This window comes from Anomalospiza imberbis, chromosome 25 (assembly GCF_031753505.1).
Source record: "Anomalospiza imberbis isolate Cuckoo-Finch-1a 21T00152 chromosome 25, ASM3175350v1, whole genome shotgun sequence".
Taxonomy (NCBI): domain Eukaryota; kingdom Metazoa; phylum Chordata; class Aves; order Passeriformes; family Viduidae; genus Anomalospiza; species Anomalospiza imberbis.
Window position 1 is genome coordinate 4518965 of NC_089705.1, and position 22274 is coordinate 4541238.

General features: G+C 50.5%; 1 protein-coding gene across 4 annotated transcripts in view; it reads left to right on the top strand.

Annotated features, from left to right (window-relative positions):
- CSMD2 (CUB and Sushi multiple domains 2) overlaps positions 1-22274 on the top strand; it is a 287236-nt gene that overhangs the window by 18625 nt on the left and 246337 nt on the right. The window contains exons 1-2 of one of the 4 annotated variants that reach the window (XM_068172581.1): positions 16322-16566; positions 16699-16966. The exons of 1 other annotated variant lie outside the window; for it this stretch is intronic. In XM_068172581.1, the coding sequence (XP_068028682.1) occupies positions 16810-16966 (157 nt within the window). In that variant the 5' untranslated portion in view covers positions 16322-16566; positions 16699-16809. Of the gene's footprint in view, positions 1-16321; positions 16567-16698; positions 16967-22274 lie in introns of those variants that run through there. 2 more of the 4 variants (XM_068172584.1, XM_068172582.1) reach the window with 2 other exon arrangements.

The following is a 22274-nucleotide window of genomic DNA, read 5'->3' on the forward strand; positions in this document are numbered from 1 at the left end:
GCTCCAAACTGGAACCAAAAATGAATAGATTGGTTTTCAGTGCAGGAATCTTGATGCCTCTCCTCACTTCATGGGTGGATGACTTCCACTTTGTGGTGTCCCTGGAATTCTCAGTCCACTCTGATTTGTAAAGGGTATCACAGCTTGTTCTTGCCATAATGTGTTTATTTTCTCTTCCTTCCAGCAGATGTTAAGCAATTAGAGAACGTGGCAGAGCAACATATTTATACAAATGAAAGGAAGTGAGGAATAAATGCTCAGAATATTGTGCTTCCTAATAAGATTAATTCAGGAGTGCACAAATGGGGAAGGAGAGCCCCAGCAGCACGTGGGCATTTGTCAGGGCCTGGTAACATGCAAGAAAACTCATTAAGGGGGGGAATAATTACAGCCACACCCCATGGCTATAATTTTGAGTCCATTGGAAAAGAATGAATGGATGCCAAATTGTGCAGGGTGTTTAGGATCAGGTGCTAAGAGGGGTGGAGCTGTTTCCAGGCTTTTTTAGGGAGTTCTTAGCAGGTGTGGATCCTGCAGTGAGCAGGGTGGTGGGATGAGCCCTTCAGCCTCCTGCTCAGGATGTGATATGCTCTGCCAGGGAAAAAAAATGGGAAAACGGCAGGAAATGTTCCTATCCCCGAGCTGTGCCAGTGTCTGAAGATGTGCACAGAACTGCAATGGCCTGGATTAAAAGTACTCCTTCCTCTCTTCTCTGGAATCCCTGTCAAATCCCTCAGAGCCACTTGGAGCAGTTTCTCATGGATGCAAGATGCTGCTCTCAAAATCTTGTGTTATGAGCCAGGAGGTTGGAATTGGAGCAGGGAGTGAGCTTTTAACTAATGTTCATCTGCTTCACCGTGAGCAAATGAACTGGAGAAAACAAGAATTTGCTCTGATAGCACCAAATTCTGCGTGAAAATGGGGTTTGAATTAGAACTCCAGGAGCAATGGTAGGTGGGCAAACCACTGAACTCTTAATCCCTGGCTGATTTGTCTGTAAGAAAACATAATCTTGTTTAAATTTAAAAAGAACTCAACCAAACCAACAAAGAAAACAACCACAACACCCAAACCAAACATACGAAGGCACTCTTGGCCAATTAATTGGAATTTTTTTGTAAATGGTTTTGTGGGAGAATGGCTGGTTTAGGGACTGTTCCATAAGCAGGAGCTGAGGGGGAAATGCACAAATAAGGCAGGGGTTGGTTTTAAGTTGGGTTTAAGGATCCCTGTGCAGGGACAGGATGTGCTGGCAGTGAACATTTGGAAGGAGATGCCTGGATCTCCTTTTTGCTCAGGAAATCACTGAATGTGCACTAAAGCATCCAGGGAGTCTTTGCCCAGGGCAGGCTCAGCTCCACCTCTGCCAGCTGTGTGCCAGCTGGACAGATGTTCCTGGATCTGCCTCGGGGTAGGGAATGGATTGGGTGACCTTTGGAGCTTCCTTCCCTCCCTCCCTCTACTCGGAGTGAGCCTGAGTGCTGCACACATCCTGCCAGGAGCACAGTGGGAAGGGCTGGGATGGATTTGGATGCTTCCTGCCCTTCATCCATCAGCTGGATGCTTCCCTCACCCCAGGAGATGCTGCCTGCCCTGGGGGAGATGTTCAATAAGACATCTCTGCCCAGCTCTGCTTTTGCAGCAACATCTCTGAAAGATGAGCAGGGGCAAGTTTCAGAAGAGGAGATAAAATTCCCAAACCTTGGATGTATTCTGAGTGTGCTGCTCTTGCTCCTGTCAGATGGATTTCCCTGTTCAGCAGCACTGACACCCCCCTGCACCTGCAGCTGGATTGATAAATCCAGCCTGGAATCTGCTCCCTGCACGAGATCCTGGTAGTACAAGGTTCTTACCCATGTGTGTCCCTGCACGCTGCTGTTGGGAGGGCAGTGTTTAAAGCACAGCTGAGAGGCTGTAGTGGTGCCTCAGGTTTTAGCTTTGATATTTTCAGATTCTCTGCTGCTTTAGTGTGTGGGTCTGAGCTTCATATTAGGGGGTGGTGAGCTCTCCTCACAGAGTAGAGAGATAAAACAATTCCTTCTCTAGCTGGGGACCAAGGACAAATGATCCAAATCTCAGGCCCAAGAGCACAAACAACGTGGGCTGGAGAGAGAAAAACAAGAAGGATGGGACTTCATTACCTAAAGTTGGAATTGGACAATTAACTCCAAGATGCAAATGGAGCAGAACTTATAAAAGTGAGAGACCCTGTGACCAGGTGTCCATTTTGTGACCATTTTGGTTCATCTTGGGTGTAGCCCTGGCTGGGCTCTTGTGCTGCCCAATGTAGCATTTCCATTCTCTGGACAGAGAGACACAATTCTGTCTCTCAGGAGAAGCACAGAGAGAAGAAGAGAAAACAATCTTTATCTCTGCTCCTTTGTTTTGCCCATGTGGAATGTGGTGTGGAGATTGTTCACCTGGGGTGACTGCTGGGTTGGATCCTGGTGAAGGTTGTTTGGGGTCAGTGACCAATGGGACCCAGCTGTGTTGGGCTCTCAGCAGAGTCACGAGTTTGAGTTAGTTAGACAGGTAAGTAAGAAGTAAGTATGTAGAATAGTACAGTATCTCTTTAAATAGTATATTAATGCAATATAGTATAGTTTTAATAAAGCTATCCTTCAGCCTCCTGATCTGGAGCCAGACATCAGCATTTCTTCCCGTCGGGTTTGCCTTTTTTACAGTAGCCCAAGGTGGATCCACTGAGGCCTTTTAATAAATCCCTGCTTTATTCCTTAACTCTGTCCAGCCTCTGTTCTACGCCAGCCTTCTCAAGGCATCAGCAGGAGTTTAAGATGCAGGAACTGGCTCCTGGCTCATCAACATAAATGAGCCAACATGTGAGCCTGGCAGCTCGGAGCAGTTGGAAGTGTCAATCCTGAAGGGTCTGGGATCACAATTTCATGTTTGCTCGCTGTGCCAGACACAGCACATCCTGAATCACAGCACATTGGCCCCTGGTAGCGTTCCTGGGAGTCTGCTTCCCAGAGGAAAGGAGTCCACTTGTTTGGGTGGGTTCTCTGGAAGGCTTCCGTGCAGATGATGTGACTCAGTCTGCAGGCAGGAGGAGCTGGGATGGGTGTGCTTCTGAATCACAGAGGAGGCTTGGAGATGGGGAATGTAGGGACAGTTTGTGGTGATTGGGAGTGGGGCTGCTCCCGAGGGCACAGCTGTGCAAAGCAGGTGAGCAGCACTGCCAGCAGTGAGCCATGGAGTGCCCAGGTGTGCTGAGAACCACCAAAGGGAACAGAGGGCACACAGGGGTAGTGTGTGAACATGAGGGGATAAAAAGTTGGGTAAAGAACAAGGGCAGCTGCTTGCAGCCTTCTGATGAGGTTTGGTGTTACTCTGTGTGGGTTGAAGCTTTCTGAAATTGCATGGTGACACTGGGTGTCGTGGCTGTCTCAACTGTGACATCTGCTGTGACGGGAGAGGAAGGAGGAGGGTGGGAGGATAATAAAAAATGAGAGAGTTTTGGGTTTGGCTGGGGCTGTAGGGAGGGACAATTTGTAGAATCAGGGAATGGTTTGAGTTGGAAGGGACATAAAGCTCATCCAGTGCCACCCCTGCCATGGGCAGGGACACTTTCCAGTATCCCAGGTTGCTCCAAGCCCTTCCCAAGCTGCCCTTGGACCCTTCCAGGGATCCAGGGGCAGCCACAGCTTCTCTGGGCACCCTGTGCCAGGGCCTGCCCACCCTCCCAGGGAAGAATTCCTTCCTCTCTCTCATCCAAACGCTCTGTCTGATCAGAGCTGACCCCCACAGCACCAAACACATCCCCTGGCTCTCACATGAGCTGCATCTTGGTGGAGAGCAGGTTTTTGGCCATTTTCCCCCTTTCCTTCAGCCACCTCTGCAAGGCACACTGTGCCTTGCTCCCTGTGCAGCCCAAAATCCGATGCTGAGGCAGCATCCTCCGGTCTTGGGCACCACAGTGGTCCAGCCCCTGAGGGTGGTGCTGGAGCATCCTCAGAGTTTTCCCCCTCAAAGCCAGACCTTGTGTGTTTGCTGTTCTTCCTCAGCTTTGGAGCACTTGTGCTTTTAAACTCAGGGACCATTTTTCATAATGGAACCACCCCTCTCCTCTCCTGTGGGCTCCGAGCTGCTGTAATCTCACACGTTAGCAAAAGACCAAATCTTTTAGCCTGGAATAATTGTATTCTCTATCAGTAACAGAATCTATTTGGAGTTTCCCCCCCCCCCCCCCCTTTAAGTGGCAATTTTACGTGGTAGAAAACTTTTTAATTCTCTTCTGCAAGCTACATATAAAATACAACAGATAGGCAAAAATGGATTATTAAAGCTATCTGTTTTTCTTGGCATTCCTGTAATTTAATAAACTGTTTGAGTTCTACTTCTGCAGCTCATGACATCACCAGAATAAACCCCGTCCTTTGATTAATAGCTGTTCAATCAATCCCCCTCCCCACATTATCAATGGGAGCTAAGCTGGAAAAGTTTGGGTTGGGGAGCTGGACTAAACAACTTTGGGAAAACTGCACTGGTGGCAGCACAAGCTGGGGGAGATTTTGAGAGAAAAGGGAGCTAAATGCTGTTAAATGCTTGTGGGGGAGGGTGTTTCTGTCTCCAAAATATTACAGCTCTGTGTGGCTGCACCTCCTCCAAATGGCTGCTGCGTCCTCCAGCCTTATTCTGGCTTTGCTGGAGCACCAAGGGTGGGATTTTTACCCAGGAGAGGGGAGACTTTCCCCAGAATTGATGACAGTTTTGCAGATGTATCAGCAGGGCAGGGCAAGGGAAGTTTGAAAGGGAAAAAGTGATGTTTAAAGGCAGAAACTGCAGTGGTTTCCATCCTGGAGTTGATTCTGTGAAAAAAGATGGGATGTGGCACTCGGTGCCATGGTTTAGTTGAGGTGGTGTGAGGGCATGGGTTGGACTCGGTGATCTCAAAGGTCTGGTGATTCTGTGATTCCTGTCGTGCCTGTGCTGCAGGCTGAGACTCAGAGCCGGTGGAACAGCTGATTTTTACCGTTCCCAGCTGGTTTGGGGTTTAGTTTTGGTTGGTTGGGTGCCTGAGAAGGAGCGGCTGCGCAGCCACCACAGGGCTTGCACGTCCCTTCCCTTCGGAGAGCCGAGTGCAGCTGCTGCCTGAAACTTCTGTGGGGGAAGAGATCCACGAAGGCTGGGCCTGGTGGGGAATCTGGGATGGGGAGGAGGCAGCAGGATGGAAATGAAGCTGACCCTTGTGGAGAAGGGCTGCCCTGCTGGGACTGGCGGGTTCACGGTGACACCGTGTCACGGGTGACCTTTATTCCCAGCAAGCTGCCTCGGTGTCACCTGCGGTGTCCTCGCTGTCAGGGCCTTGTCAAGGACTTCCAGGAGCTTGGAACAAATCCCTGGAGCCCCGGCAGTGCAGATGGGTTTGGATTAATCACTGAGAGAGCTGCATGTGGGGTTTTCTGTCAGGAGCCAGTGTGGCTCGTTAGAGGCACTGATCACAGGATCCCAGCATAGCTGGGGTTGGAAGGGACCTCTGGAGGTCAAGGCAGGGACACCTGGAGCAGGTGACACATGAATGTGTCCAGGTAGGTTTGGAATGTCTCCAGAGACAGAGAGCTCTGTGCATTCCCTCCCCAGGTTTGCTGCACATGCTTTGCAGTCAGAAGCACTTTTCCACTTGGGATTCCAGGCTGGGACAGTGATGATTCTGTTGGGATGTGCTGATGCAGCTTTAGGGACACAGATATTTGGGACAAGAAAGGGAACCCTGCTGCCATGGTTGTCACGGACCCCTCGGTGTGCTGGAGTGAGAGAGAAGTTCATGGGTGTGGCTTGGACTTGATGATCTTGAAGGTCTCTTCCAACCTTGTTATTCTGTGATTCAGCTGCCCTGGTGTTGACAAGGAGGTGGCCCCAAGGTGTCCTAGGAGAGGTTTGGGCTGGATTTTGGGGGAAATTCCTTCATGGAAAGGGCTGTCAGGCATTGGAAGGGCTGCCCAGGGAGGTTTGGAGTCCCCATCCCTGGAAGTGTCCAAGGAACACCTGGATGTGGCACTCAGTGCTCTGGGCTGGGGACAAGGTGGGGATTAGGCACAGGCTGGACTTGATGGCCTTGGAGCTCTTTTCCAACCTCAGTGATCCTGGGATTCTATTCCATGATTTGATGATACTCCCTGATTTGATGATGATGAAATTCCATGATCTGTTGAAGCATCTCCAGGTCTGTCACACCCTGAGCCCCGTGATCCTTTTCCTGGTGAAAGGAGCTTCTGCCAGCACGAAAATCAGGGAGAAACTGGGCTGCCATGGGCAAAGTCTCACCTCCAGTCCTCACCAACTGTGCAGGAAATCCCAGAAAATTTCCTGGCATTCCAATACCTGACCTGTTCCTTGTTTCCTTGTGTCCCACTCTTTCTCCTTGCACATATTGACTGTTGGCTCTGGAGTGCTCCAGAAAATAACCAGCTGTTCCCTTAAGTGGATTTGGTCAATCCCTCAAGCTGACAGATGATTTTTATTATGTACTATTACTTAATGAACTCTTTTGTGGCAAATGTAATTCAATACAGATCCTGATTCCCAGTTTGTCATCAGTCCTTTTACAAAGGAAGAAAAATGGGAAAGGACTTGATGATTCCTTTATCTTGTTATGCTAATTGTGTTAGGAATATTGGAGGAAAACAGGCAGTGCATTGAACAGGAGAAAAGTCCAAGCTTCTACTCCACTTAAAGAAAATGGGAATTTACTGGGGCAGAACGCACCTGGCTTGAGCCAAAGGAAATTCTGATCCAAGTTTTGGGTTGGAAAACCATAAGTAAATAATTATTTTGCTCTGTAAAATTGTTTTTCTAAGGAACCCTGCAGCAGTCACAGTGGTAGGAATGGATCCTGCAGGAGAATCTTGGGGAAAATGCAGCAATGAGTTAGGAAAGAAATCAGGATTTGCCCAGGGAGTTTCGTGTGACATCCAATAGTGATGGAATGCACTGGAAGGGAGTTTGGGAATTGGTCAAGGTAGAGGAAAAGTTTTATGACTTTTGTGCCCTCCAGATCCTGGTTTGTGTCCCTGAGAATTTATTTTCCTGTGGTTTGTGCCCTTAAACTGGATGGATGAAGCCTTTGTGTTCTGACTTTCCAGAATTCAGCTTTTTATTTTTAAAATGGGAGTGATTTCTCTTTCCTGTCCTTTACAGAGATTTGGGAGAAATGTGTTGAGAAAAGCTGGAACTGTGGATTTCCAGGTATGAATAAAAATCTCCTGAGAATTAGAATGCTCATGTAGGTCCATGTGGGAGCACAGCCATGAGGTGAATAATGGGAAAAAAGGAAAAGATTGATGAGAATCTTCACTGGGTGTCTTTAATCCCATGCTGGAAACAGGGCAGGAATTCTGGCAGGAGAGCCTGGTAATCCTGCAAAACAAAGCAGGAATTCTGAGTGGAGAAGCCATGTAAGCCTGTGCTGGAAATGAGGAATTGTGGGTGGAGAAACCGTGTAATCCTGCTGAAACAGGGCAGGAATTCTGGGGAGAGAAACCGTGTAATCCTGCTGCAACAGGGCAGAAATTCTGCATGGAAAGCCATGTAATTCTGCTGAAATAAGGCAGGAATTTTGGGGAGAGAAACCGTGTAATCCTGCTGAAGTAAGGCAGGAATTCTGCATGGAGAAGCCATGTAATCCTGCTGAATTAAGGCAGGAATTGTGGTTATTAAATCCGTATATCCGTGCCTTGGTGTGCCAGTGTTCCTGACTGAGCAGAGCTGTGGTTTCCATTCCTTGTTGATGCTCCAGCCTCGTTTCTTTGGGGCCTGGAGGGAGCTTGGCTGATCCTCAGCTCCATGATTTCCAGGGATAGATCCAGTGCAGGCTGCTTGTCCCTAAGAAATTGAATGTTGATGAAATCATGGAATAGTTTGGGTTGCAAAGGACCTTAAAGCCGATCCAGTGCCACCCCTGCCATGGGCAGGGACACCTTCCACTGTCCCAGGTTGCTCCAAGTCCTGTCCAGCCTGGCCTGGGACACTGCCAGGGGTGGGATGTGACAGGTGGACTCTTTATTGGTGTCTCCCCTCTCATCTTCCCACATTTGAGGTGCACTGGGCCTCTGAGTTTGTTGCTGCTGCTGCTGGTGGGAGTTTGGGAGCGATGGATGGGCTTTGGGATTTCTCCCAGCTGCCTTGGTGTTCCTTCCACAGCCTCTCAGTTTGGTTGATGTCACCCCCCCTGTCCCCTTCCCCACAAGGTGAGGAGAGTGAGGAATGTTGTGGAAACACTGGAGGTTCCTAATTGCTCGTCTAATTTATCTGAGTTGAGATTTTGGCTTGCAGCCGTGTGCGGAGGAAAAAAAAAAGCCAGTGGGCACTTCTTGCCAAGGCATGAATTCCTCCTTATAAATTGTCCTAGAGCACCTCAGCCATCTGGGTAACCCAAAATAGATGTTGATGCAGAGGAAGAGTGAGGACTGAAGTAGTTCTAATGTGCAGAACGTCACCTGGAGGATTGCTGTAAATTGTTTGTCAAGCCCACAAGAGTAAACAAGACTCTGAATTTTATACTGGCTGCACCACAGCGTTGTTCTGTTCACATAGATGGGATTAAAAGGGAAGGAAGAGCTGAATTTTTTAAACACAGGAGGAGAGAACAAATCTGGTGTTGGTGCATCAGGGACAAATCTAAAGCTCAATGCATCAGAGTGGTTTGGGTTGGGAGGGACTTTAAAGCTCATCCCATTCCACCAGGGACAGCTCCCACTGTCCCAGGCTGCTCCAAGCTCCATCCCACCTGCAGGATGCTCCAGCTTTTGATGGAATTATGGCCCACATTGAAGCCTGTCCCCTTAGGGAGTGCTTTGCCTGAAGAGGTGAGGCACATTTGGTCCTGCAGCTCCTCCAGGAGTGAAGATTCTCCACCTTTTGTAGGACCTGTAACTACTTGCAAAACACCCAGGCTTTTCCAGCTCTGCAGAATTAATTCTAATTTTGACCTCTACAGATGCAATATCCTCTTAAACCAAGCCTAAATGTGAATTTGGGAGCAGGCTGATTTGGTGGTGCTGGGTGAAACACTCTGATATTTGTAGGATTAATTCCCATTTTGACCTCTACAGATGCAATATCCTCTTAAACCAAGCCTAAATGTGAATTTTGGAGCAGGCTGACTCAGCGGTGCTGGGTGAAACACTCAGATCTTTGTAGGGTTAATTCCCATTTTGGCCTCTACAGGTGCAATGTCCTCTTAAGCCTAGCCTGAATGTGAATTTGGGCGCTGTCTCAGCGGTGCTGGGTGAAACACACACTCAGATCTTTGTATAGTTAATTCCCATTTTGAACTGTACAGGTGCAATGTCCTCTTAAGCCTAGCCTGAATGTGAATTTGGGCGCTGACTCAGCGGTGCTGGGTGAAACACAAACTCAGATCTTCGTATAGTTAATTCCCATTTTGAACTGTACAGGTGCAATGTCCTCTTAAACCAAGCCTAAATGTGAATTTGGGCGCTGACTCAATGGTGCTGGGTGAAGCACTCAGATCTTTGTAGGGTTAATTCCCATTTTGGCCTCTACAGGTGCAATGTCCTCTTAAGCCAAGCCTAAATGTGAATTTTGGAGCAGGCTGACTCAGCGGTGCTGGGTGAAACACACACTCAGATCTTTGTATAGTTAATTCCCATTTTGAACTGTACAGGTGCAATGTCCTCTTAAGCCTAGCCTGAATGTGAATTTGGGTGCTGACTCAATGGTGCTGGGTGAAACACTCAGATCTTTGTAGGGTTAATTCCCATTTTGACCTCTACAGGTGCAACGTCCTCTTAAGCCAAGCCTGAATGTGAATTTGGGCGCTGACTCAGTGGTGCTGGGTGAAACACACACTCAGATCTTTGTCACTGCCCCGAGTCACTGGTGCTGAGGCTGGGCGACACTTTGGTGGTGATTTGTTGTGACGGGGCTCCCAGAGGCTGTAAAATCTCATTTAATCAGTCTGGTACCTCTGACCCAGCCAAGTGGCTGAAACAGAGCAGCCCCAGCCTCAATGGGAGGAAGCAAAGCTGCTCTGCAGGGGTTCTTGTCAAGCTCAGAGCCTTGAAATTCCCAAGTGAAACACCCCAAGGGGATATCATTAAGCAGGATTCCACATCCAAGCTTTATGGCTTGGTCTTTACTGTTAAAACTCGGGTTTTAAACTCTGGACTAACAGGAGTTTGAGGGAATAAGGCAGGAGCGAGTCGTGCACAACAGGCATTGAGTGTTTTGTGTTAATCTCCCTCTGAACACACAAATAAAGTCCCTATCTCTGAAATTTCACAGCCAACTCTCTCTTCTATCAACCATCTTTATTGCACCAGCACTCAATTCTGAGCAGCTCGGGCATTTTTCATAAATAAAACATTTTTATTATTTGTCTCCATCTTCCCATACAAAAAAAAAAAAAAAAAAAAAAAAAAAAGAAGAAAAGAAAAAAGCCCCCTTCTTATTCTGTCATCCTTTAAAAAATTATTTCAGAGGAATTGTCATCCAGCTGTTTCTCACCCTCCCTATAAATCAGAGGGGATTATTTGAGATGGAAAATGTTCACTTTGGGGAAAACATGAAGTCCTTATAGGACTCTGGGACTTTGACAAATGGCAGCTTTTCCTCACAGTACCAGGACAGGAACACTGAATTCCCTTAAAATTTTGCATGGCTCTCACTGGCAGAGTTGAGGTTTGTCCCTGCAGCTTCTCCAGGAATTTAGCCCAGGAATTTAGTCAGGCTTCAGGGGATTACATCAAACTTCCAAATGATTTCTTTCTCTTCCTCATAATGGAGGTCCTAGGAGCCTTTATCCATTTCTTTTTTACATTTTATTTTCTGGGAAGGTGATCCAGAGGGAAGGATGAGCTTTTCCTCTCTATCCCATAAGCCACTTCTCCATAACTTGTGGGACAATGATCCTCAATTTGTTTTTTTTGCAAATCAGAGCACAGCTCTCAGTGTTGTGCCCCAAATCTGTGAGTTGTTCTGCTCTCTCCTCACCAAATTTGGGTCTGTTTTGTTCCCTGAAAGAGTGGGAAATTTGAATAGTTGGGAAAACTGGAAGAGGGAGGGAAGCTCAGCCTTGGCCACTGCTGTGTATAAATGTAGTAGAAAATCTGAAGTACTTGATTTGGTTTTTTTCTGCAGTGTTGCAGGAGCTCCTGTAAAACAACACAAGGTTAAAGGTGTTAATAAACATGGAATTTCTTCATTAATCTCTGGGATATTTGCAGTTAGGAGGACATGCTTTGCCTGTAAGCAAAGTCTGTTTCAGCTCAGTTACTTTGCCAGGCTGCAGTTGTGCAACACAGCCCCCAAAAGCTGGGAATTAGCAGTGAAATCTCCTTGGAGGGCTGTGAAACTCTCACCTGGAATTTCCTGAGTTTTTGAGAAATTTCGTGAGGAATTTGCTGAGAATTTGAGACCAAATGAGGTCGTAGGAATAGAACCAAATTTGAGGAATTTGCTGAGAATTTGAGACCAAATGAGGTCGTAGGAATAGAACGAAATTTTGAGGAATTTGCTGAGAATTTGAGACCAAATGAGGTCGTAGGAATAGAACCAAATTTGAGGAATTTGCTGAGAATTTGAGACCAAATGAGGTCGTAGGAATAGAACCAAACACTCTGCCCAAAGCTCAGAACTCTCTGGGATGAGGATACTGCAGAGGAGAATTGGTTGGTTGTGTCTTACACCTCCAGAATGATGAATTCAGTCCAGAATCCTGGACAGGAGGTCTGGATGTGCTCCAGAGGTTTTGTCCATGCTGAGATGCTTCAAGGAATGTCCATCCTGACATGCTTTTGTCCATCCTGAGATGCTTTTGTCCATCCTGAGCTGCTTCAACAGGATCCCAGGATGGTTTGGGTTGGGAAGGATCTTAAAGCCCGTCCAGTGCGACCCTCAGGGACACCTTCCACTGTCCCAGGGTGCTCCAAGCCCTGTCCAGCCTGGCCTGGATACTTCCAGGGATCCAGCTGCTCTGAGAATTCCAGCCCAGCCCCTCCCCACCCTCACAGGGTGGAATTCCCCGTCAATATCCCACCCAAAACTCCTCTTTTCCAGTTTGAAGCAATTCCCTGTGTCCTGTCCCTCCATCCCTTGTAAGTGGTCCCTCTCCATCACCCTTGCTGTCCCCCTCAGGTCCTGGAAGGCCACAGTTAGGTCTCCCCAGATCTTCTCCTCTCCAGGCTGGACAATCCCAATTCTCCATGGCCATGAGCTTCCTGTGTCTGCTCCACGTCAGCAGGAGGGAGATCCTGGACTGAGTGTTAGAGAAAAGTGGGACAGCAGCCCCTGGCAGGGAGCACAACAATTCCTGAGTGGAAAAGGCCATTCCAGCACTTTCCAGACCTGGACTGGGCATCACCACAGAGCAAACACTGCAGTGGTGCCCCTCCAAAACCCCAGATTCCTCTGGGACTTGCAGAGGGGTTGAAGAGTTTTGTGTTCCTTTAAGCCACATCCACGTGCCTGTAGTGGTCACCTGCTCCAAATCCCAATTCTTGTCCTTCCTTCCTCCAAACACCCATTTAAATTCCAGTTTGCTCCTGCCATGTTCAATAATTTAATGTGTTATCAATTTACTCCTCATAGCTGGAGGGAATGACTGATGCTCTGTGCACACACGATGGGCACATCTATGGTTCATAAACAGCTAAAGTCAAGAAATTCTAAATTGTAAATGTATCTAATTATCTCTAATCATAGGCTCACTGTAATTAGTGGGATGCTGGTTCCCCTCTATTTTTAAAGAACAGAGATAGTCTCTGTAATAAAAACCTCAACAGATTTGTGCCGTGGGTATGAAAATAGAACATTGTTAGGCTATTTTTGAGTACAGAAACAACTTTCTGCCCCATTTTCTCAAAGGGATTCCTGTCTGGTGGTTTCACAGGCTGCAGCCTTCCCCTTCTGTTCCTCCATGGCTTCATCTGGAAAATTCTCTATTTCCTCCTCTGTGAGGTTATTTTTTGGAAGATGAAATATCAGTTAACACTTCCACGTCCCAAACAGGACGGGCCAGGTTTGCAGGGTGTTTGGTTAGGACATTTGGAACTGGCCATGTGTTAATTCTTGCTGACTGTGAGCTGGATTTGTCAATTTTACTTTTTCTATTTTGGGAGCACACAGTAAATATTATCCAATTAATGTGAAGAGCATCCTTCCCTCTCTCCCCATTATTTGTCCTGTGAAACATGATTTGGCATAAATTTTTCTGTGCTAAATTCAGCTTTTCTTTGTGAAGATCAGCTGTTTACAGTAGCTTCCTTATAACACTTTAATTTTCAATTTTGCTCCTTTGAATGCCGCTTTCGCTTCTTCCTGTAAATATTTTGATGTATCTGTGGTTGTTTTCCTTTAAATGTTGTGGGGAAGCGAATGCAGCAGCTGCTTAGGGTGCTTCAGAATTTGAAGTAGTCGGGTTTCGTGGGACACACTTTTACCAAAGAAAATTGGTTGTGGTGGAAAAAAGGGGGAATGATTTGCCTCAATAGGAGGAGGATGTACGCCGTGCCTCAGGCTTTGTTTCAACAGGTGACTCCTTGGGAAAGGTGTAGGAATGGTTTGGATGGGAAAGGATCTTAAATCAGCTCGTCTCATCACACCTTCCCCTATCCCAGGGATGCCTTTCCCTATCCCAGGTGGCTCCAAGCCCTGTCCAGCCTGGCTTTGGACACTTCCAAGAATGGGACAGCCACAGGTTGCCTGTGCCAGGCCCTCCCCACACTCACAGGGAAAAATTCCTTCCCAAAATCCCACCCAAACCACTCTCTGGCAGTGGGAAGCCATTCCCTGTGTCCTGTCACTCCAAGCCCTCGTAAATTGTCTCTCTTCATGTTTCTTGTTGGCTCCTTCAGGTCCTGGGAGCCTTCTTTCCTCCGGGAACAGTCCCAACTCCGCCAGGTCCTGGAAGTCACAGTGAAGTCACCTGGGAGCCTTCTTTCCTCCGGGAACAGTCCCAACTCTGCCAGGTCCTGGAAGTCACAGTGAAGTGACTTGGGAGCCTTCTTGCCTCTGGGAACAATCCCAACTCTGCCAGGTCCTGGAAGTCACAGTGAAGTGACTTGGGAGCCTTCTTTCCTCCGGGAACAATCCCATCTCTGCCAGCCTTTCCTCACAGGAGAGCTGCTCCATCCCTCTGGTCACCTCGGTGTCCCTCAGGGACCCTGGGCTGTGACCCTGCCATGGCCAGGGGACACCTTTCCCTCTCCCAGGCAGCTCCAAGCCTTGTTCAGCCTGGCTTTGGACACTTCCAGGGATGGGACAACCACAAGTTCCCTGTGCCAGGCGCTCCCCACCCTCACAGGGCAGGATCTCCTCCCCAAACCCAGCGCACGAAGCAGCACCTTGGGGACGCTGCTCTTGTTCCTTGGCAGGAATCAGAGCCGAGTTCTGGCGAGGGGCAAGCGGGACATGGAAAAAACGGGCTCACCATCCGCGGGGAATGCGGGAATGTGTCACCGCAGCCCGGCTCGGCTGCGGGTGGCAGTGCAGAGCAGCGTTTGTGTCCCGGTGGGCGCTCGCAGGAATTGTGTGTGTAGGGAGAGGTGATCCCGCAAGGTGAGACTCGGGGTGAGAGACGGGGCTGGGAACCCCAGCATCCCTCCCTGGGGGATGAGAATTTGGGGATGGCAGGGATGGTTTGTGCCGCGCTCATGGCAATTGTCCGTTCCGCCAATAAACGCAGTATTTTTTTTTTTTTCTTAATTATTCTGGAGACAGTTCAACCCTAAACCTCCGGGTTTTTTGGCGATGCAAACCTACCCGTGAGGAACCCCTGGATTTGAAATAGCTGCCATCCGATTGCCCGGGAATAAAGTGGGATTGTGGCTCCTCAATGCCTTTTTTTATGCCTGTGGATGCACGCAGGGCTCTTGGGCTCAGCCCCTGCCCTGCAGCAGCCCCAGCGCAGCTTCAGCCGGGTGCGCTATCGGGCTGGGGGACATGGAGCTGTGGCCCCCAGTGCCCGGAGCTTTCCCTGGGGGAGCTGTGCCCGTGCACAATCGGCGCTGTTTGAATTGATGCTGCAGCTTAAACAGACATAAAGCAACTCTTTCATGTGCCAGCCGCGGTTGCCTTGGCTCTTGGCAGCGGCTCCCGGTGTGGGCAGTGCGAGGATTGAAATGCAGAGGGGACGGAGGGGAGAGGGAGAGACAAGGAGGATTGATCCCAGGGTGGAGGGACAGATCTGCGAGCCCTCGATAGAGAATTTGGTTTTTAGCTGTCCAATAAGCTCATTCAAGGCAACCGGAACACGGCCGAAGAAGGGGGTTTTGCAGCGACAAACTGCAGCAAATGCAAAGCCGGGGGAGCAGGGGGATGGGTGGCCAGGGGAGCCCCCGAGGTGGCCCCGGCAAGGCCGGGGGGAGCGGCCCGGCCCCGCTTTGGGAACCGGGGCCACCGGCCCGGCCTCGCATCCCGGGGGGAGCGGGGGAAATTGGGATGGACGGGGGGAAAAGGCGGATAACAGCGCTGGAGAGGGGATGTGGGGCTGGCAAACACCCCCTGTTCCACTGGGGTTTGGGGGAGAGCGGCAGCTCCGAGCCTGTCGCGAACGTAAAGTCGGTGCTCGGCGAGGAGGGAGGAGGGGGAGGATGCTCGAGCGTTCCAGAGTGCCTTTTTCTTCGTTATTTATTTATTTCCTTAAGCTCTGGTGTCATGTTCGAGTTGTTTTCCCTGTCCCTGGATCTGAGCATCATTAGCAAGATAATGAAGTTCCCGAATGTGGCGTTAAGTGGCTGCATTCCCATTCCTCCCTCCCTTTTCCCCATCTTGCCTGCAGCTCCAGGGACCGGCGTACCGGGAGATGTTAAAACAAAAACAAGGGGAGGTGCTGCTGGTGATGGGGGAGAAACGGGGCTCTGCCAGCCCTGCCAAGCCCCCCTGTTGGCTCGGGGGAGGGGGCACAGCCTTTCCCACCTCCAGGATGCGCCTGGACCAGTCCCACCAGTATCAGGGAGCCGTGCTGCGAGGACAAGCCACAGACAGGGAAAAGGGAGGGGAGGGGGGGGTTCTGTCGTGATCTGTGTTTGCAACAAAATTTGCCTCATCACAAAAATTGTGTCAATAGCATCAGGTTGTTCATGGGGGGGAAGCGGGGCGGGGGGTGAATAACAGGGATGTGTGTGAGAGAGAGAAATGCGGGCTGGGGGGGCTCGTTCCTTACCAAGAAACCTGGATATCAGAAATAAACATGCTGCTGGAGCCCTGTCTGTGGGGCTGGGTGCTGGTAGGAGGCTGGTGCCGGGTTTGGGGTGGGTAGCACAGCATCCCCCCACCCCTCCACTCCACAACACCCCCCTGGCCCGGCTTCCAGAGAAGGAACAAAGCTCCGGGAACGATTAATCAAGTGGCTTAATAAAAAAAAAAAAAAAAAAAAAAAAGTATAAATCCCTGAGGGCTGCGTGGTGCTGGTGGTGGTGCTGCTGCCGAGGAGCTGGCTCTGAGACAGCCACCGGGAGGGACGCGCCAGCCCTCCCCTGCTCTCCTCTCCTCTCTTCTCCTCTCCTCGCCTTCCCTCTCCTCTCCTCTCCCCGAGCTGCTGCCACACTTGGTTCATTCCAGCTGCAGAAGCTCAGAGCCTTCCATGCGGTGGGATTTTTTTTTCTCTCCTCCTCCTGGGCTGAAAAAATTAAGGGGAAAAAAAAAGAAATAAAAATCACAAGCCTGACCCGCTTCCCCCTCACCTCCCCCCCTCCTCCTTCCTTTCTCCTCTTCATCCAGCCGAGCCGAGGACTATCCCAATCGCCGAGGGGAAGGAAAAAAGGGGGAAAAACCCAACAGCGGCAACCAGCAGACCCCCAGCACGCCCCATTCCTGCTGCTGCCCTTTGACATGCAACCTTCCCTGGGATGGGAGCAGCCGGGATGCAGCTGCGGCTTCGGAAGGCACTGGTGGAAATTGGGGATCGTGGCTCTCATGACGGCGGAGGGGAGCGCCTGGAGCCGGGCGCTGCTGCTCTCCCTGGGGCTGCTGGCTGGATCGGCCATGGGTGAGTGCCGGGGGCAACTTCTGCACCAGCCTTCTCCATCCGTCACCGGCTCCTGGGGTGGAAGGAGCAGCGCTGGAGCCCCGTGCGGGAAGGGGGGTGCGGGGTGGGTGGCACTGGGGTGGGTGGCACTGGGGTGATGGCACTGGGGTAGTGGCACTGGGCTGTGTGGCACTGGGGTTGATGGCACTGGAGTGATGGCACTGGGGTAGTGGCACTGGGCTGGTGGCACTGGGCTGATGGCACGGGGGTGATGGCACTGGGCTGTGTGGCACTGGGGTTGATGGCACTGGGGTGATGGCACTGGAGTGATGGCACTGGGCTGTGTGGCACTGGGGTTGATGGCACTGGGGTGATGGCACTGGGGTAGTGGCACTGGGGTGATGGCACTGGGGTAGTGGCACTGGGCTGTGTGGCACTGGGCTGTGTGGCACTGGGGTTGATGGCACTGGAGTGATGGCACTGGGGTAGTGGCACTGGGCTGGTGGCACTGGGCTGTGTGGCACTGGGCTGGTGGCACTGGGCTGTGTGGCACTGGGGTTGATGGCACTGGAGTGATGGCACTGGGGTAGTGGCACTGGGCTGGTGGCACTGGGCTATGTGGCACTGGGGTAGTGGCACTGGGCTATGTGGCACTGGGGTTGATGGCACTGGGGTGATGGCAATAGGCTGTGTGCCACTGGGGTGATGGCACTGGGGTGATGGCACTGGGATGGTAGCAATAGGCTGTGTGTGACTGGGGCGATGGCACTGGGCTGTGTGGCACTGAAGTGGTGGCACTGAGGTGATGGCACTGGGCTGTGTGCCACTGGGGTAGTGGCACTGGGGTGATGGCACTGGGCTGATGGCATTGGGGTAGTGGTTACAGGCTGTGTGGCAGTGGGGTGGTGGCACTGAGGTGATGGTACTGGGGTGGTGGCACTGGGGTGCCAGCACACTCTGCCCTGGCATCTTGGGCATGGCACCGAGGGGGTTTGATTCAGACCTCTGGAGCTGCATCCTTCGGGAGCAGCAATTTTTTCAGCGCTGGCGTGTGATAAAGGGTGGCTCTCCATGATCTCATCCCCCTTCTCCGGTGGGTCAGGTTTGGGCACAGGCGCTGCTCATGTGCAGGATGACTGTGAAAAATGCCAGCACTGCTTTCCCCTCTGTCTTTCCCTGGCATCTTTATTCAGTATTTCACTACCCTGCTGCTTGCCCACCGCTGATAAAACAGATTTCTGGATGCTTTGCATGAAGATGGAAGCACTTTCCTCCTTTCCCTCCTGCCTTCCCAGTTGAATATCTCTTATATATGAGCTCGTTGGCCTCAGCATCCTGGTTTTTATGAAATATGCATGGTTGGGCTTGAAAGCAGAAGAAGACTTGAATTTGGGGGCAGTTTGCTTGTGTCTCCTACCTCATTTCCGCAGCTGCCCTTGCAGCCAAAGCAGATCCAGGGAGTGAAGTTTATTTCTGGTGTAAACAGCAAATATTTAGGGACCGTCCTTCTGTGTGTGTAGGAGGGGGAAGAGTGGGAGAGCCGAGTGCTTGGCAGTGCCTGCTCTCCACACCGTGCAGTGCCCCGATTTCCAAGTTTCCAAGTCCTGCTGTCTTGTCTGCTGTATCCTAGGCTGGAGGAATGTGTGTTTGGGTGTTGATGTGTATGAAAGCTCCTTGGTTTGTTTTTTTTTTTTTTGTGGGTTTTTTTTTTTTTTAGGAAAAACTTTATCTGGAAGACTGATTTTATTATGTAAGGCAGGTTTCCTTTCAGGGGCTCGGGGATGAGGATTAACTGCTGCTCCTGAGCACTCTTGCAGTGGAGCTGAGCAGTTCTGCTGACTGGGAGGATCTGTTAGGAAAGGCTGTAAACCCACCCAAAGAACCTACAGGTCCCTAATAAAGGCTGAATGCTTATTTTGGTGGCTATTTTTCATCTCAGCACGAACATTCAGCCTGTGCACAGAGAAAAACCATTCCAGCAGCTTCAGCTGAGCTTTCCTCATGCGAGCAGACTGATGGAGAGATACCCAAATCTCAGATTTACTCTACCAGGGGCTTACAGCTTTTTCTCTTCTTCTGAGATGTCTGTGCCTTATTCATACTGGATCTTCCAGGCTTCACTCTGTACCTCGCTGAGCATTTAATCCTTTCTTCTCAGGCCCCTGGTCCCTCCTGTCTGCATTTTGAGCTCTCTGTTCTGGATCCTTCAGCCAGAGGTTGATGCTCTGGGTTGTTTTGCTTTGTGAGCAGAAGACCTGCGAAAGCTTTTTAGACCTCAGATGGTTTTTTATCTGCATCAGAGCCGGAGGCATTGATCAATAAGTCCTCCCTTTAGATTCTGAAACCCCAGCAAGGATGTTTTTGTGAGAGCAGGATGCCAGCTTGGGCGTCAGTGCCTGGTGCTGGCTACGCAGGGAGGGAGGGGAGGCACCCGCCCTTTGTAGGGTCACGGAGGCTTTAGGGCGTGATCCCAGGCAATCAGTTGAGCCTGTGCTGAATGCTGAACCCCTGTGGAACAAAGTTCCGAGAGCTCCAGGCTCTCCCGTTCCGGGGCTGTGCCGGCAGCAGTAGCCAGGAGTTCCCATGGTGTGGCAGCAGAGCCGTGTGCGTGGAGCCATCAGCGAGGAGTCAGGCAGAAAAAGGGGGAGAAACCCTGCTCCCATCACATCAGCTGGGCCCTGCCTGCCCAGAAATGCCCTTCTGAAAGCCAGCACAGGGCGTGGGGTGCCCTCAGGTGCTGCCGCGTCCCAGGGCAGGATAACAGAGCTTCCCTTGGGGGAAGGATGGAGCTGGAACGGAGGGAAGGTGGTGCCTGGTGATGGGAAGTTTATTGTGGCTATGGAAGTGCTTTGGGAGGTTCTCCCTTGCCGTTTAAAGGCTGCAGTGGTGCTTTCACAGGGATAAGACGGGCAGAAGGCACTGGATTTGCCTTTGGCTTTGGGTTGGTGAGCCCTGCCTGGCCTCTGGAGTGTGATGATTCTGGAATTCTGCTATTGATTGTCAGTCAGGTGGGCACAGCAGTGCTGCTCACCCCTTTCTGGAATTCTGGAATTCTGCTATTGATTGTCAGTCAGGTGGGCACAGCAGTGCTGCTCATCCCTTTCTGGAATTCTGGAATTCTGGCTGTTGATTGTCAGGTGGGCACAGCAGTGCTGCTCACCCCTTTATGGAATTCTGGAATTCTGGCTGTTGATTGTCAGTCAGGTGGGCACAGCAGTGCTGCTCACCCCTTTCTGGAATTCTGGCTGTTGATTGTCAGGTGGGCACAGCAGTGCTGCTCACCCCTTTCTGGAATTCTGGAATTCTGGCTGTTGATTGTCAGGTGGGCACAGCAGTGCTGCTCATCCCTTTCTGGTGCTTTCACAGGGATAAGATGGGCAGAGGGCACTGGATTTGCCTTTGGCTGTGGGTTGGTGAGCCCTGCCTGGCCTCTGGAGTGTGATGATTCTGGAATTCTGCTATTGATTTTCAGTCAGGTGGGCACAGCAGTGCTGCTCACCCTTTTCTGGAATTCTGGAATTCTGGCTGTTGATTGTCAGGTGGGCACAGCAGTGCTGCTCACCCTTTTCTGGAATTCTGGAATTCTGGCTGTTGATTGTCAGGTGGGCACAGCAGTGCTGCTCACCCCTTTCTGGAATTCTGGAATTCTGGCTGTTGATTGTCAGGTGGGCACAGCAGTGCTGCTCATCCCTTTCTGGTGCTTTCTGGGGAATCAGCTCTGCTCCAGCACTGCAGGGTGCATTAGGGGCATGTGTAGGCCCTGTGTGTGTGGATAAACACCGATAAAATACATTTTAATGGCCTATTATAAAAGGGTCTTGACACCATTATTTACACACTGTGCTTTATTAGTCAGCACCTTGCTTGGTCCTGGGTTAAGGGAGGATGCACCAGCTTGAAACATCAGCTCATCAATTTTAAACCCCTGTAATTTTCTTTTTACTCGATGGAAAACTGTTTTTGCCAGTCTTCCCCTCTGAAGAGTGGATGAGCACGAAGCTGCTTATGAATTTTTTTAATGAATTTAAGATGTGGGCAGGAAGAGAGGGCAGAGGAGGTTTCATTGCAGACATCTCCGCCTGCACGGATAATTCCACTCCCCTGAGGGACCACAAGGGGTTAAAGAACATTCCCAGTTATCCCATGTTTTTAATTAGGTGTGGACCAGTGCTAGAAATGTGAGGAGAAGGTTCAGTAGGAGGTGCAGTCAGTAAATCTGGGGGGTCTGGATCAAACTTGAATTAAAGACTTGAGCTGGAAACTTTTCTGTCCCGAGGCACACCGAGAACCCAGAAGGAGATGCAGGAAAAACAAAGCAGATTCCTGGTTTGAGCAGCACCTTTTACAGCCCGTAAAGCAGGTGCATACCCTCGGTGTGCTTCTCATTGCAAAACGTTGGCCCCTTTAGTTCCTGTTCAGGACGTTTTGGATCCATCCTTGCCTGTGGAAGGTGATGTTGGGTCCTGCTGTGGGTAGATGTAGCTTAGAGAGCACCTGAGGTGGTTTTTTTGGGGAATTCTCCCCAAAAATTCCACTAACTGAAATATGATCGGACTCCTCCTGTTGTTCAGACAGAGGAAGACTCGAGGCTGTTGGTGAGGAAGGAGGAGCTTGTGAGATTCCAGGAGTTCTGGGAGCACACAGGGCTCTCTGATGAGCCTGCCCAGCTCCCATTAATCAGCACCGAGGCCTAAAGAGCTTTCCAGCTCAGGGGATGGGGCTGCACCCCACACCGTGCACTGATGCTGTAAATCATCCCTTTATTTTCTTCTGTCTTCAGTCCCCACTTGTGAGTTCCCAGTGAGGACCATTCCCCATGGAAGTGTGAGGGGGGAAGAAGAACCCTTGCTGAGCCGTGGCCAGGACTCTGCTGCCAGCTTTGTTTGGGATGTTTGGCCCACAATTCAGGGAATCACAGAACCATTCCAACTGGAAAAGACCTTTAAGGTCACAGAAGCCATCACCAACCCAGCAGTGAGGGGTTCTGCCCATCCCATCCCTTGTACCATCCCATCGTGTGGGGCAGACACTTCTCTGTGCTGGAAGTTGTTCCTTGTCTGTCACTCTGGTTTTTTTGCTGTGGCAGCTGGAGAACATCTCTGCTTTCCTCCCCAGCCAGCTGTGCCTGTCCCCAGGAGCCTCCCAGGGAAATTCTGGGTCCTGCTGAGCTGTCCCCATCCCTGGGATCCCTCTCAGGCAAATTCTGGGTCCTGCTGAGCTGTGCCCATCCCTGAGATGCTTCTCAGGCAAATTCTGGGTCCTGCTGAGCTGTGCCCATCCCTGGGATCCCTCTCAGGCAAATTCTGGGTTCTGCTGAGCTGTGCCCATC